Source organism: Cryptotermes secundus, unplaced genomic scaffold (assembly GCF_002891405.2).
Source record: "Cryptotermes secundus unplaced genomic scaffold, Csec_1.0 scaffold160, whole genome shotgun sequence".
Lineage (NCBI taxonomy): Eukaryota > Metazoa > Arthropoda > Insecta > Blattodea > Kalotermitidae > Cryptotermes > Cryptotermes secundus.
Window position 1 is genome coordinate 424,977 of NW_019745080.1, and position 14,122 is coordinate 439,098.

At 44.3% G+C, this 14,122-nt stretch overlaps 1 protein-coding gene across 5 annotated transcripts in view; it reads right to left on the bottom strand.

Annotated features, from left to right (window-relative positions):
* Positions 1 to 14,122, bottom strand: part of LOC111874843 (ETS homologous factor) — a 96,917-nt gene that overhangs the window by 19,770 nt on the left and 63,025 nt on the right. Inside the window, exon 1 of one of the 5 annotated variants that reach the window (XM_033755633.1) lies at positions 4,392 to 4,558. The exons of the other annotated variants lie outside the window; for them this stretch is intronic. Within the exon in view, the coding sequence (XP_033611524.1) occupies positions 4,392 to 4,419 (28 nt within the window). The 5' untranslated portion in view covers positions 4,420 to 4,558. Of the gene's footprint in view, positions 1 to 4,391; positions 4,559 to 14,122 lie in introns of those variants that run through there. 5 annotated transcript variants of the gene reach the window in all.

Consider the following 14,122-nt stretch of genomic DNA (forward strand, 5'->3'; position numbering starts at 1 on the left):
GGGCGGGTTTTCTCCGAGTACTTCGGTTTCCCCTGCCAATCTTCATTCCACCAAATTCTCCATCATCATAATCACCGGGGCAGGTACAATAGGCCAATCAGTGGCCGCCCTGCCGAGTGGACCTGGCTGGACTCCAACCCCCACTAACCACAGACTGAACTACATCAAATTTCTGAAGAAGGCGGTTCATCAATACAGAAGATATTATCGTATGATGTATATATGGTGGGAAGCACGTTCCTCTCAAACGCTGACATCCGCTTACAGGACTACAAGGTGTCAAAAACCATAACCATATTTCAACCATCAATTTGGAAGCTACAGACTCCTCCGAAACGTCAGTATTAGCCTACATGTTGACAAACCAGAACATCACAGTCTGAACTTATAACATAATTCTGTAAAATTACACTGTAAACATTTTTATTTTTTAATAATATCCTTTCTAAACACAAACAAGTTTTGTAAGCATAAAATTTACTACAATTACGCAATTCCGGTTTACAAAAGCAACGAACTGTCGAGCGTTAACACATTCCACGTTAGATCACGAACAAGCGAGCTGTCGTTTCAGTGCATCATGTCTATTCTGAGTTCTGACAGCATTTAGATGTGGATATACGAGTGATTCTAAATTGTTGTCGGGGTTTCCGTGGCCTATGAACGGCAACCACGACAGTAATTCTGAAACACTCTGTATTAAGTGTAGCATATTACATAAAAGAGGCGGGTTAGGATTGAATATTTGTGTATGTTATTTGTTGGTGATGGCGTTGAACGTGTCCCGACGCATCATTCGATAACGTACAAGAGTGAAAAGGAACGTGGGAGAAAGAAAGAGAAGTTAACAACACGAAAGCTTATAAAATAAAAGAGATTCCGGTTGAATTCTTAACGAATATTACACTAGTATTATGGAAAATAACATAGCAAAAATTGTGCGGTATTTATGAGAATCTTGTGCTTATAATGCAGGAATGTTTCGACGAGAATTTTGCATAAGGTAAAAAGACGATATCCCTGTGCTTAACCAGTTAAGAACTATGCCAAGAAGACGTATGGGGGAAGAGGTATAGCTCCACCTTTCTTGGCTTCGACACTGGGTGGATGTGAGTGGACAGCTTCCGGCCCCTGCCGCTTTGCCCCGGGGAAATAGCGTCCGGTACCCACTGGACAGGAGGGTGGGTGGCCCCCAGAGTCGGTTTGGACGCTTTGGGGAAGTGAAAAATCTTACTGTCGGAAATCGAACCCGCGCCAGCCAACCCATAGCCCGTCGCTATATCAACTCCCTTAGAATTTTAGGTGGCAAATTCTTTTTCAAGTCTTCATGTCCCACAACGGACGGTCAAGCTCCGCATGTGGCACGCGTCCCATCAGTTGAGAAACTGTATGACAAATGTTGCTGAATTTACTGACCAACAAGCGGACGGCTAACTGGTAACCAACTCAGCTACGCAAGAAGTTTTAAGATCTTCGTGTAATGGTGTATAAAATCTAGGATTGATAAATAACCGAAACGGCCAGCCTTAGGAGTCTATCCGGAACCAGTTCAACCTAGCATAGTTAGTTATTAGAGAGGGTGGGTTTCCCCATGCACTTAGACCTGTAGTGGTCCATTGTGCTTCCCTCTATGATTTCTACCAGTCTCTATATCCTACCGGTATTGGTGCTTACCATCAGTCCCGCCGAGCCAGCGAGACCGGCTCTACTGGCTGAGAAGTATCTATAATGCTTCCCCCATCTACCGGAGGTATTAGTGACTGCTGTTGGGCGGCAAACGTCCGCAATTTTGCTCAGTGACCTCCTTTGGAGGGATGAGGTTCTTTTACGTGCCGTGAAGCTACGACACGGGACCCACGGCTTAGAGTCCCTCCCGGAGGACTTCTTCCCTGAATTTTTCCGCCCTTAAAAATTCGACGACCTCCGCCGGGTATTTGAACCCGCGTACTACGAGTCATGAGGTGAGAACGTTACCTCTAGACCACGGAGGCCGCTCAACCTAACATAACTCATTTATTTTCCTTATCTGTGAGAGACAATGGCGGCTGTTGTTCAAGTGTTCCGAACTGATGGAATACGCAGGCGTAACATTGTTTTCCGGCGAATGAAAACCAAACGCCTGTCTGATTCAGCTCATATGTGGTAATTTGGCTAATGCGGTTTCAAAACATGTCTAAATGTTCACTTCTTGCACACGGACATTCAGTAACACTGCAGCGTGCTGAATAAACTTTCTCTATACATACATAAATAACATAAATTTGCATTTACAAGTGCAATAAAATGAATTCCTCCTACTGCTTGTTTTGAAGGCTGTCTCCGATTGCATCAACGTAATGAATAAGCAATTCAGTACAATAAATGATCTGTTATCACAGCGGTTAATGTGCACGAGCCACCCTGTCACTGGTAAGACATAAATACAGGGACTTGGTCCTCTAGGATGGGCGTTGGACGCAAGGCTGACTACCTGTTGTCAAGTCTGGCAGAATCTTTTAAGAAAGGCATTGGCTCAGCAATGATTGTTTTGCCGAGAAGAGACGAAGAGGAAGAGGAAGTGGAAAAGGAAGATGAAGAGAGAGATTGGGAGGGAGAGGAGGGGTGGAAGGGTAAGAGCAGGTAGAGAAGAGGATGAACAGGATGGGGAGTGCGCATTAGCACCAAGAGGGACGGGAGACCATCCTTCCCCACCCGGACGTTTGAAAAAATCGAAACAAAATAAGAAGTTCCGGAAGAACTAATGGCCTGCTTTCCTTTAATATGGCACCGATCGCAAGGACGACGACGCCTCCAACAATTCTTTGTTGCCGCAGGAATGTGTTTACCGAGCCGTTGCTTAGCATCGATAGGGGAATACGCATACAGATACACGGACTGATGGGATGGATTTATAAAGTACGCCGTTAAGATGGGCTCAGATGTCATGATATCCATACAATCTTTCATAAATAATGGTTCAGGCATTCAAACGTTGATTGGGGAGGAGGAGTGCACTTACAAATAAGACACACAGACGGCAAGATCATCTCATAAGCCTACTTTTTTTTTTCAAAATGTGGGAAGTCGGATAAAAAGAACGAAATACATTAACTTTTTTTTTTTTACCAAAAATAGCAATGTTTATTTACATCTGAATCCTCTATCCTGAATGCTCTACAACAATAAGTAAGAATATCTCTAAATTGCCTCGTGAATCTGCAAGCAAATTTTTCGGATGTCCCCCCCCCCCAAAAAAAATCCAAGCAGTGTTCAAGATGTGGTTTGCAGATTGTGACACCGTATAGATTTACATGGGGTTACCAAAATGCTCTCTTTCTTTTGGGTCTAAGTCCTCTCGTGGGTATTTCCTTCTATTACTTGGGGGTCAAAGCCAGATGGCCACAATCTGAAATTAGTACTGATTTACTGATGATCAATATGTTTTATTCGTTAACATATGGTTGGTATCAAATGTTCACAAAATGCCATGATGCCGGTTAAACGCGAAAAGCAGCTCGCCCCCATACACAACTCGCTATACAACCATTATGGCCTGCGAATTGGTCACATGACAGAATGTTCGTAATACCAGAGTGGACCTTAAGGTCAAGAATCGTTCATTTCAGGTAATGGGCCAGGTCAAACGCGTTCCTATCATTCCTGAATGCTCCTAAAAATCTTTCGCAAACTAAGAATTGCAAACAGTCTCCCGGGGGGAGGGGGGAATCAGTCACACGTTTGCAGCTTTCCAGCGGGGGGGGGGAAGTCCCACGTTTGAAGTAAATAGATTATCGCTAATTTTGGTATTTAGTCATTGAATTCTGTACACACTGCTGAATTTCTTCAGCTTCTCAACACTCCTCAGGTTCATTTAGAAAATTCTGTTAATAGTAATAAAAGACCTAGGCATAGGTAACATTTTCTGAAGGGAGTAGCTAGGAACTCGCGTGTATTAAACGACTTTGGCTGTCGCCCAGTGTCTCGAAATGTATCCACTAACTTTCTAATGATAACGAAACGATATATACATATCTGGAGGGCACGCGGTAGCGTAGCTGGTTGAGGCACTATGCTACAAGCCAGAAGGTCGTCGGATCGTTTCCCGATGAGGTGGATTTTTTCAATTTACCTAATCCTTCCAGCCGCACTACGGCCCTGGGGTCGACTCAGCCTCTAACAGAAATGAGTACAAGGAATTTTCCTGGGGAGCAAAGGGCGGCCGGCGCGTAAGGCTGACAACCTTACCGCCATCTCTGAGCCGATTGTCTAGATAATGTGGGACCCTCAATGTGACACAACCCTTACAGGGATAGCCTTACCTTTTTTTTTTATAAACATATCTGACGATACAAGCTTTAGGCAAAGAATAAATTCTTGATTATTTTACAACACTAACTGTACAAGATACTCACTGTAGTCCACGCTACTTTGTAACAACATAGTTGGGTTGTTTGAGGACACCGCGAAAAAGAGAAACAGTCGAATTCCAGGCACTTCACTCTCGCAAGGCCGTTACGCTGTGCTCCTCCACAGCTCAGAACACATCAACCGTCAAACACGAACTGAACTGGTTGAGTCTCCCGCGGCCGCTTGAAAGCTGCCAGGTGTTTCCTTGTTCCTTGTTGAACACACGCCATGTATTCGTTCGCAGTTTGCAGCGTGGGGAGCGCGGGCTTAGAGACACAACTGATCTGCTCTATGTGCTTCCAGATCTGGAGTTAAGAATCGCGTTAAACCTGTCATGTCTGTGAGGAACACTGCACGCTGCAGGGTAGGCCGTTTTACTCCTGCTTCGAATTCGGGGCGCAAAACGTAACGTAAAGTTGTCCCTGCGATTAATTAGTCACCGCGCCATGGAGACGTATGGAGGAGTGGAGGTATTAGAAACAGCACGTAATATCTCTTACCAACAATTTTGGAACTGTACAATGAAATAGCTCTATCTCGGACACCGTTCGGAATAGGATACATACATATATACACTTTTTTTTTTGCTTAGAATGACCGATACTATGACCTCCCAGAATACAGACCCCTCTTCCTGGGACATCCTCTATATCCCATATCAATCCCTTACTTACAGTTATGTTTTGTATAGTGTGAGTCCGGAAAGCACGTTGTTTCGATTGGTACTGCGTTCATTCACTAATCCTTCCTTATTAATTGATTCTGAGGAATGAACTTATTAAGGAATTATCGTGCTAAGAGTACATGGCCTGTTTCTTTCGGGAGTCGTATACCTACGTGTACGAATCTGAAAATTTTATAGTTCATTTTCTAGGGTTGTACGGCAGGTTACGGACTGGATGACCGGGGTTCCATTCCCAGCAGGGACAAAAAATGCACGCGGTAGCGTATTTGGTTGAGGGGCTATGCTACAAGCCAGAAGGTCGCGGGTTCAAGTCCCGATGAGGTCATTGGATTTTTTTCAATTGACCTAATCCTTCCAGCCGCACTATGGCCCTGGGGTCGACTCAGCCTCTAACAGAAATGAGTACCAGGAATTAATTAAATAATTTTCCTGGGGAGTAAAGCGCGGCCGGCGCGTAAGGCTGACAACCTTACCGCCATCTTTGAGCTGATTGTCTAGATAATGTGGGACCCTCAACGTCTCACAACCCTATGGGACTTCACGGCCTGTTACAAGGATAGCTTTACTTTTTTTTACCGGGGGTAAAGCGGCCGGGCGGTAGCCGAGCGGTCTAAAGCATGCACTGTCTTCGCTCGCTCGGAAGCCGGGATCGTGAGTTCGAATCCCACTCAGGGCATGGATGTTTGTGTGCGTTTTTCTGTGTTTGTCTACAGGTAGAGGCCTTGCGACGAGCTGATCACCCGCCCAAGGAGTCCTACCGTATGTGTAAGATCTAGTAAACCGAAGTGAAACGGAGAGTTTCATGGAGGTAGGCCTAGGCCCAAATTGGAGCTGTAGCGCCACAGGAAAAAAAGCGGCCGAGACGTAAAGATGACCACTTACCTCCACCTAATGCCGAGGTCAACAATGATGGAGCTGGACCTCCACTCCCCCATACATCTTCATGACTTGGTGCTTAATTAAGTAGAGAGAGACGACTTTAATTCACATATTTCTATAGCTTTGTGAGGTTTAAGCACAGTATCGCAGTCAAGACGTTTAACATGTATGTACCAGTTGATCTGTAATACAGGTGCGCATTAATACCTGTGCGCATCCCTCTCGCCTTGCCTGCAGATAGTGGAATGAGATAAAACTGATATCGAAATCAGCTTCGTCTCTGTATCGTAACATTATTATGATTATGTCCAGCCTGTTTCTCTAAAAAATCCCTGTTATAACTGCTGCTTCCTTTCGCGTCTTCGTGTAAGGCTAGAACCGACAAATCTTCTAACGCTTACTCATCTCCTTCGTTTTCTTCCAAATGCCCATCATGTTCCAAATTTTTAAAACTGAATGTGCCCCAACAACTGTGGGACACACGTAGCAGCCAGTTCAGACCAAGGCTCTCAGGTCTGTGACGCCACGAGCAGTTGATTCATCATGATCATCAGGGATTATGTAAGTAAAAACCTGTTCCGAACTTTCCACGTCCTCTTCTCTTCGGGTTGCCGAGACCCCTGTTTTCCCACGGTCGGTATATCCGAATTTGTTTCTAAATTATTCTCTGTAAGCGTTCTTTCGGCCGACCACAGTGACCGCGCGGTCTTAGGCATGAACTGTTTTCGATCGCTAGAACTCTGGGATCGTGGGTTCGAATCCCACTCAAGACATAGATGTCTGCGTTTATTCTGTGTTTATGTTGTCCTGCGTGTAGGTAGCGGCCTTGCGACGTGCTGATCCCCCGTCCAAGGAGTCCTATCGTCAGCGTAAAAAAAATTATGAAACTGAAAGAAAGGCCAGGGCCCAACAAAGGGCTGTAGAGCCATGATAAATGATTGAATGAATGAATCGTTCTTTGGAGCTGTGTCTGTATGTTATTATTTTATACTTGATTTCAAGCAGAGGCGGTGTGAGGGTTCAAGGGGCCCTAGGCCTGCGTGCAGCGCAGGGCTCCAGGGCACTGAAAAATATGGTAGGGTGTGGTTATGTGTTAGACATTTTGTTATTTATCAGAAAAAAATGAAGACAGGGAAAGGAAAACAAACAGTTTTTGCTGCACCTAAAAAGCCTTAAGGGCCCTCCACCCACTCGTGCTAGACAAGCTGCGTGCCTAACTCGTGTGGGGCCACAAAAGAGGCCCACTCGCTCCCTGACTGGAAGCATCTGCAATTCTTGTTTGCCATGATTTCATGTCATAGTCACGTAGTTGATTCGTAATATAAATATTGTGTTGGATATTGTCCACTTGAGGACATTCCGAGACTTAATTCGCATCAACCCTTGGACAGAATGGAACACAAAGAGTAACGTTCGCTCTAAGCCGGGGATGCCAGGGCAGAGGCCACGATGTCTTCCGATCAGCAATTGTGTTGCCTTCGGCAGCGATTTTCGAGAAAGGTCCATAACAGACATTAAATCATAAGCTCCCAAAAAGGTAAAGGTAGAAAAAGTAATGTTGTCCCTGTGCTTAACTATTAAGCATTACACCAAGAATATGTATGGGGGAGTGGATGTATAGATCCACATTTTCTTGACCTCGGCACTAGTTGGAGGTGAGTGGTCGGATTCACGCCCCGGCCGCTTTACCCCCGGGGTAAGAACCCCCGGCACATATCGGATAGGAGGTTGGGTGGACGACGTGGAGAAGAGAAAATTCTTGAACCTGCCGGGACTTGAACTCCGACCTCTTGGTCATCCAGCCCGTAGCTAGTCGCTATACCGACTGAGCTACCCAGGCTCTCCCACAAATAACAAAAAGTTGTAGTTTACTTTTTCCGTTTTATTTTTATTGATTGAAACCACCCGCTAACAGCATCTCAAAACCTACAAAATCACCTTAATTTACTCAGCGACTGGTACACCGCTTGGTGAACAAAGGTTTATCAAAGGAAGTCCGTCCAGGTAACATTCACCACGAGACACGAAATGTGCCCACAAGTAACAATGAACAAGGTGCAAATACCCACAGCCACAGAAATAAAGTATATCGGCTTCCACCTCGATCAAAGGCTTACTTGAAAAAAACAAATCCAAACTAAAAGAAAACAACTTGACATGAAATACCGTCAAATGTATTGGCTTCTCAATAGAAAATCAAAGCTCTCTATGACTAATAAAATACTACTACGCAAAGCTATATTGAAACCTATTTGGTCCTATGGTCTTCAACTCTGGGGATGTGCAAAGCCGTCGACAATCAATCTCATCCAGAGATTCAAATCAAAAGCACTAAGGGCAATTGCAGACGCGCCACGGTATGTGAGCAACCTTACACTCCATAACGACCTAAAGATACCCTTCGTCAAAAATGAAATACTAAGAATGGCTGAAAGGTACAAAATCCAAACTGTAAACCATGACAACGGATTAATAGAAGAGCTAAACAGCAACGGTCCAGTGACAAGAAGACTGAACAGAACATTGCCCCAAGACATCAATCAGTGAAATAGACTACATGTAGGAGAAACATCACTGGATGTTTCCCTTGCAAGCCACCCACCTACAACACATTTACTTAATACTCTAAAATGATGTAGACTGTAAATAAGCATAATAAGCATAATAAAAAATTTGATTGAAACTGACTATACACTAAACAAATAAAAGTGCCTGTGAGACTGAGACTCGCGCGCGGGACTGCGACAGCCGCTGCGCGCGCAGCTTAGATGGAACACTGTCAAGGGGTATAAGGTGAGTAGGACATGCAGAAGGCATGGGAGAAGGATATGAATAAAAAGTTGAAATAGGATAACCTGAAGGTAAGGGACCAGATGGGAGCTTGACACAAACATATACTGGCCAACTGACCGTCAGGTTGCGGGGACTCGGCTAACTTCGGCTCCGCTCGGCACGTCACCGCGGGGAGAGTGGCGGGGTGATGACTCGCCTATTACGAGAGCGCTACGTTACCGCCACGTGCCGCTGGGGAGGTAGGGGTCCTCCGTTGCGCAACATGTCACAACAACTTTGACTTTGACCATGCTTAGACCAAGAACACAAGAAGAAGCATGCGGACGCAAAGAAAAACACATGGGAGAAACGAAAAGAGAGAGGAAATAAAAATTAATAAATAAAATTTAAATAAGGCTGAATTTGTACATTAATATTGTGACATGTTGCGCAAAGGAGAGCCCCCCCACCGGAAGTGACGCGGCGGGTGAGTCAGCGCTCCCCTCCCCCTCCTCCGCACGGTGACGTAACGGTGACGCAACAGGATTGTTACGGTAGTAACNAAATAAATAAAATTTAAATAAGGCTGAATTTGTACATTAATATTATTAACATGATGTGATGTGATAGGATGTAGTATAATGAAAGAAGATAGCACAGCAACACAAATAACTGAATAACATAATTTCCATTTTCTCAATGGCAAAAAAAAAAAGTCGCGGAAGTTGCTCGTATTGGTCTTAGTGTTGATGCCTCATGGCAGTTGTATTGAGTACAGACAATTCCCACTCTCTGTTTCTCTCTCTCTCTTTTACCTTCAAAAGGTTATACCTTCCCTGACTTTGGACTCATAAGCAGCCTCACATTCCGTTTCACTATAAAACTACGAAACTTCAATATAAAAATATTTTCTTCTTCTTCTGTTTCTTCTAACGGATTAGGCCATGTGTCTGGCTTGTTCTCGTTGAGAAATAATCTGAAATTATGTGTCTCACAGACGGTTAGTAGAACTCCTTGGGCGGGGGGATCAGCCAGATGCAAGGCCGCTACCTGCACAGGACAATATAAATAGAGAAAGAACGCGGACATACATCCATGCCTCGAACTCACGATCCCAGTGTTCGTGTCTTAGACAGCACGAAGTATAAATAAACTACGAATCTGCTGTTATTCCCCTACGACCTTATCTTCAAACGCTGTAAAGGTAAAATTATCCATGTGTTCAATTTATTAAAAACCATGCCATGAAGACCTCTGCACTAGATAGATGTTAATGGCTAGCTTAACGTCCTGGCCGCTTTAACTCCAGTGAAAGAACCCCCGGTACCCATTGGATAGGAGGCTGGAAGGGCCCCAGAGCCGGGTTTGACGCTGTGGAGAAGATAAGAATCTCCTAACTTCGCCGGGAATTGAACCCCATTTCCTCGGCTGCCCAGCCCGTAGTCCGTCGCTATACCCACTGAGCTACTCCGGGCCTGCTGTAAATGACAAAACCATGAATTAAAATGTCTCAATCCTATAGGGCTAGAACGTCCCAAACTTTGAGGTTGCAGGTCGTCATGATTGATCCATGGTCACGTGTGCAAGGATGCCTACTGGCAACGAAGTTCATAAGGCTAACGGGTGTCGAACGTTTCTCAGCATCATGCGCTCTTTACCGTGTACAGGGATGGTCATGTTTGTCCGTCTGTCCAAAGTTCGCTAGTTTCAGCTCGTTAATTGCTGGACGGATTTCGAATAATTTTCGCATGAACGTTATACCACGAAAAATTCATACTTTTTATTCACCCAAAATTGGTAAAAGGAACGTGGCTTGTGATTTGGAATCGGCACTGCAGCAGGTACCGAGGACAGTAACCATGGCAACCACATGTAATATTAACCATTGCAACCACATGGAACATTAACCATGGCAACCACCTGGAACATTAACCATGGCAACCACATGGAACATTAACCATGGCAACCAAATGGAATATTAACCATGGCAACCACATAGAACATTACCCATGGCAACCAAATGGAACATTAACCATGGCAACCACGTGGAACATTAACCATGGCAACCACATGGAACATTAGCCATTGCAACCAAGTGGAACATTAACCATGGCAACCACATGGAACATTAGCCATGGCAACCAAATGGAACATTAACCATGGCAACCACGTGGAACATTAACCATGGAAACCACATGGAACATTAGCCATGGCAACCACGTGGAACATTAACCATGGCAACCACATGGAACATTAGCCATGGAAAAAATAGGAATCTTATTACCAGTAATGGCACACTAAACTGCAAAAGTAGAGTTGCCCCTTCACTTAATTAACTAAGCATCACGCTATGAAGACATATGGGGGAGTGGAGGTTTAAATCCACGCGTTCTTAACCTCGACACTAGGTGGAGGTGAGGGAACAGCTTCATACCTCGGCCGCTTTGTCCCTGGGAAAAGAGACTTCGGTAGACATTCAATAGGAGGCAGGTTGGGCCCCAAATCCGGTAAGTAAAGAAGAGAATTTTAGGGTTTCAATGAAATTTCCGTAAAGACCTACTCACATACGCGAACTCATAATACCAAGGTGCAAACAGGAAAGAGGACATGCGCAAGCTGTGCACATTCCGGCGCGAATTGCAGCTTTCCAATCTTGTCATATTTGCACCCCACCCCGGCTCAGACCAATCAAGATTCGAATCCAAGAGAATGTCATAATCATAGCCAGCAAGCAAAACACATTTCGATAAAGGGAATTCCCCTTCTTCAGGCGCAGGCTAGAAACCTGTACTCACAGGTGAGGGGGAAACGGTGGCGATTGCACAAGTTAATGGCAGTGACATAAATTCCCTTATCCTTATCAGTGTATAATTTCTATAAATGACTCACTCAGGGAAGGAAAAACAGAGCAAAGTATTAAATGTATGTTACTATAATATACTAATACTTGGATATATTTATAGACGAAGTATTGTTCATGTCTCGTCAACATAATGCACGACAAAATCATAACGTAAAGACAGTCACAAATCCTACGTAAATGCAACAAAGTTCAGATACGTGGGAACAACAGTATCGAATCGAGATTTGATTCGGGAGGAAATAAAGAGCAGACTGAATTCAGGTTATGCTTGCTACCATTCTGTCCAGAACCCTTTGTCTTCTCATCAGCAGTCTAAAAACTTAAGAATTAGAGTCCTTCAAACTATAATTTTGCCTGTGTTTCTGTATGGGTGTGAAATTTGGTTTGTGACATTACGGGAAGTTTGAGAACAGAGTGCTGAGGAGAACACGTTGTATTTGGACCGAAGAGGGCTGAAATGATGGAAGGGTTGAGAAAACTGCATAATGAGGAGCTTCATAACTTGTACTCTTCTCCAAGTATAATTAGAATCAGCAAGTCAAGGAGGATGGGATGGGCAGGGCATGTAGCAAGCATGAGAAGATGACTGCATATAGGATTTTGATGGGAAAGCCGGAAGGAAAGAGACCGCTAGAGATACTTAGACGTAACTGGCACGAAAATATTAAAATGGTTCTTAGAGTGACAGGATGGGGTGGTATCGACTGGATTGGTCTGACTCAGGAACGCGGCAGTGAACCTTCGGATTCCATAAAACGTCAGGAAATTCTTGAGTAACTGCGCAACTGATGGCTTCTCAAGAAGGACTCAGCTCCATGAAGTTAGTTAATCTAAGACTTTGGATAAAATTGTAAATATGAAATTGTTTAGTAACAATGATCCCGAAACAGACGAGACAAAGGACAGACCTGCCCTCTCGTCAGAGAGACCACCCCACAGCGGCAAACACTGCAAATGCGGGGAGAACAAATCTAGTCATGAGCCCCAAAAGGGGCTACACACAAAGACGGACAGACCAAATGACTGTCACAGCATTGGAAAATGACAGAACCCATCTGTCGGTGCCGAAACGTCGTTCGTTCCAAGTGGGCTGTTGTTCATCTTGCCGATTCCTGGTGCCTACTCCTTACGCTAATTTCTTGGTGTTTCTGTTCTGTTAGATACAGGTACCCAATGTTTTGGAGAAGGGACAGAGCAGAAGAGCGGAGAGACGACACAGAGAAGGCTTCAAAACTTCATTCTTCAGCAAGTTTCATTTTCAGCCGGTATGCTCCAACAGAGGAGGAACCGGTAAGCAACTGTTGCGTACTGGCAAATTTGTTAACAGCTTTCACAAATCTTGTGATCAGTTGTATTTTGCAAACTTGAAGCGAAACACAGGATGAGCGTACAGGCAAACATGTTTCTCAGGGAACTCAGAATACAAGTTTATGGACAGCGGCGAAGAATATAGCATAAATGATAATTAACAAACGAAAACGTTTTGTTCATGAGACTCTGAACGATGACTTCTGAAACCTGACCATAAATGGGAGGATAGTACTGGAATATGTTTAAGGAAAAACAAAGGCTTCGATTGGATTCAACCGGCTTAGGATATGGTCTACTGTGGGCATTCTACAAGCAGAGTAATGGACTTCCTGGAGCGTTGGTGAATTTGCTAATCGGCCGAGAAAGTGAACTTTCCCAGGAGATTCTGGACCATCGAGTTAACTACAGAGCTGGTGCTGAGCCCTTCTGGAGGAGCCGCCAATTCTGCAGCTACTCAAGAATTTCCCAGCATTATGGAACCCGAAGGTTCATTACCGTGTTCACAAGAGCCCTCCACTGGTCCCTATCCTGAGCCAGATCTATCCAATCTATACCATACTAGCCTATCTCTCTAAGATCCATTCTAATATTGTCCACCCACCTACGCTTGGTCTTTCCAGTGGTCTCTTTCCTTCTGGCTTTCCCACCAATATCCTATACACATTCCTCGTCTCCCCCATTCGTGCTACATGCCCTGCCCACCTCATCCTCCTTGACTTGATCATTCTAATTATACTTGGAGATGAGTACAAGTTATGAAGCTCCGCATTATGCAGTTTTCTCCAACCTCCTGTCACTTCATCTCTCTTCAGTCCAAATATTCTCCTCAACACCTTGCTCTCAAACACCCTCAGTCTATGTTCCTCCCTTAATGTCAGAGACCAAGTTTCACATCCATACAGAACCACAGGCAAAATTATAGTTTTGTATATTCTAATTTTTATGTTTTTGGACAGCAGACGAGAAGACAAAAGGTTCTGGACTGAATGGTAGCAAGCATTATCTGAGTTCAATCGCCTCTTAATTTCCTCCTGAATCAGGTTTTGATCAGTTATCGTTGTTCCCAAATATCTGAACTGTGCCACAGTTTCAAAACATCTGTTTCCTATCTTTATGACATGATTTTGCCCCACATTTTTGTGACGAGACAGTAACATATACTTAGTTTTCTCAGTGTTTACTTCCAGACCAACCTCTTTACTTGCGTCAATTAAAGTTTGTGTTTT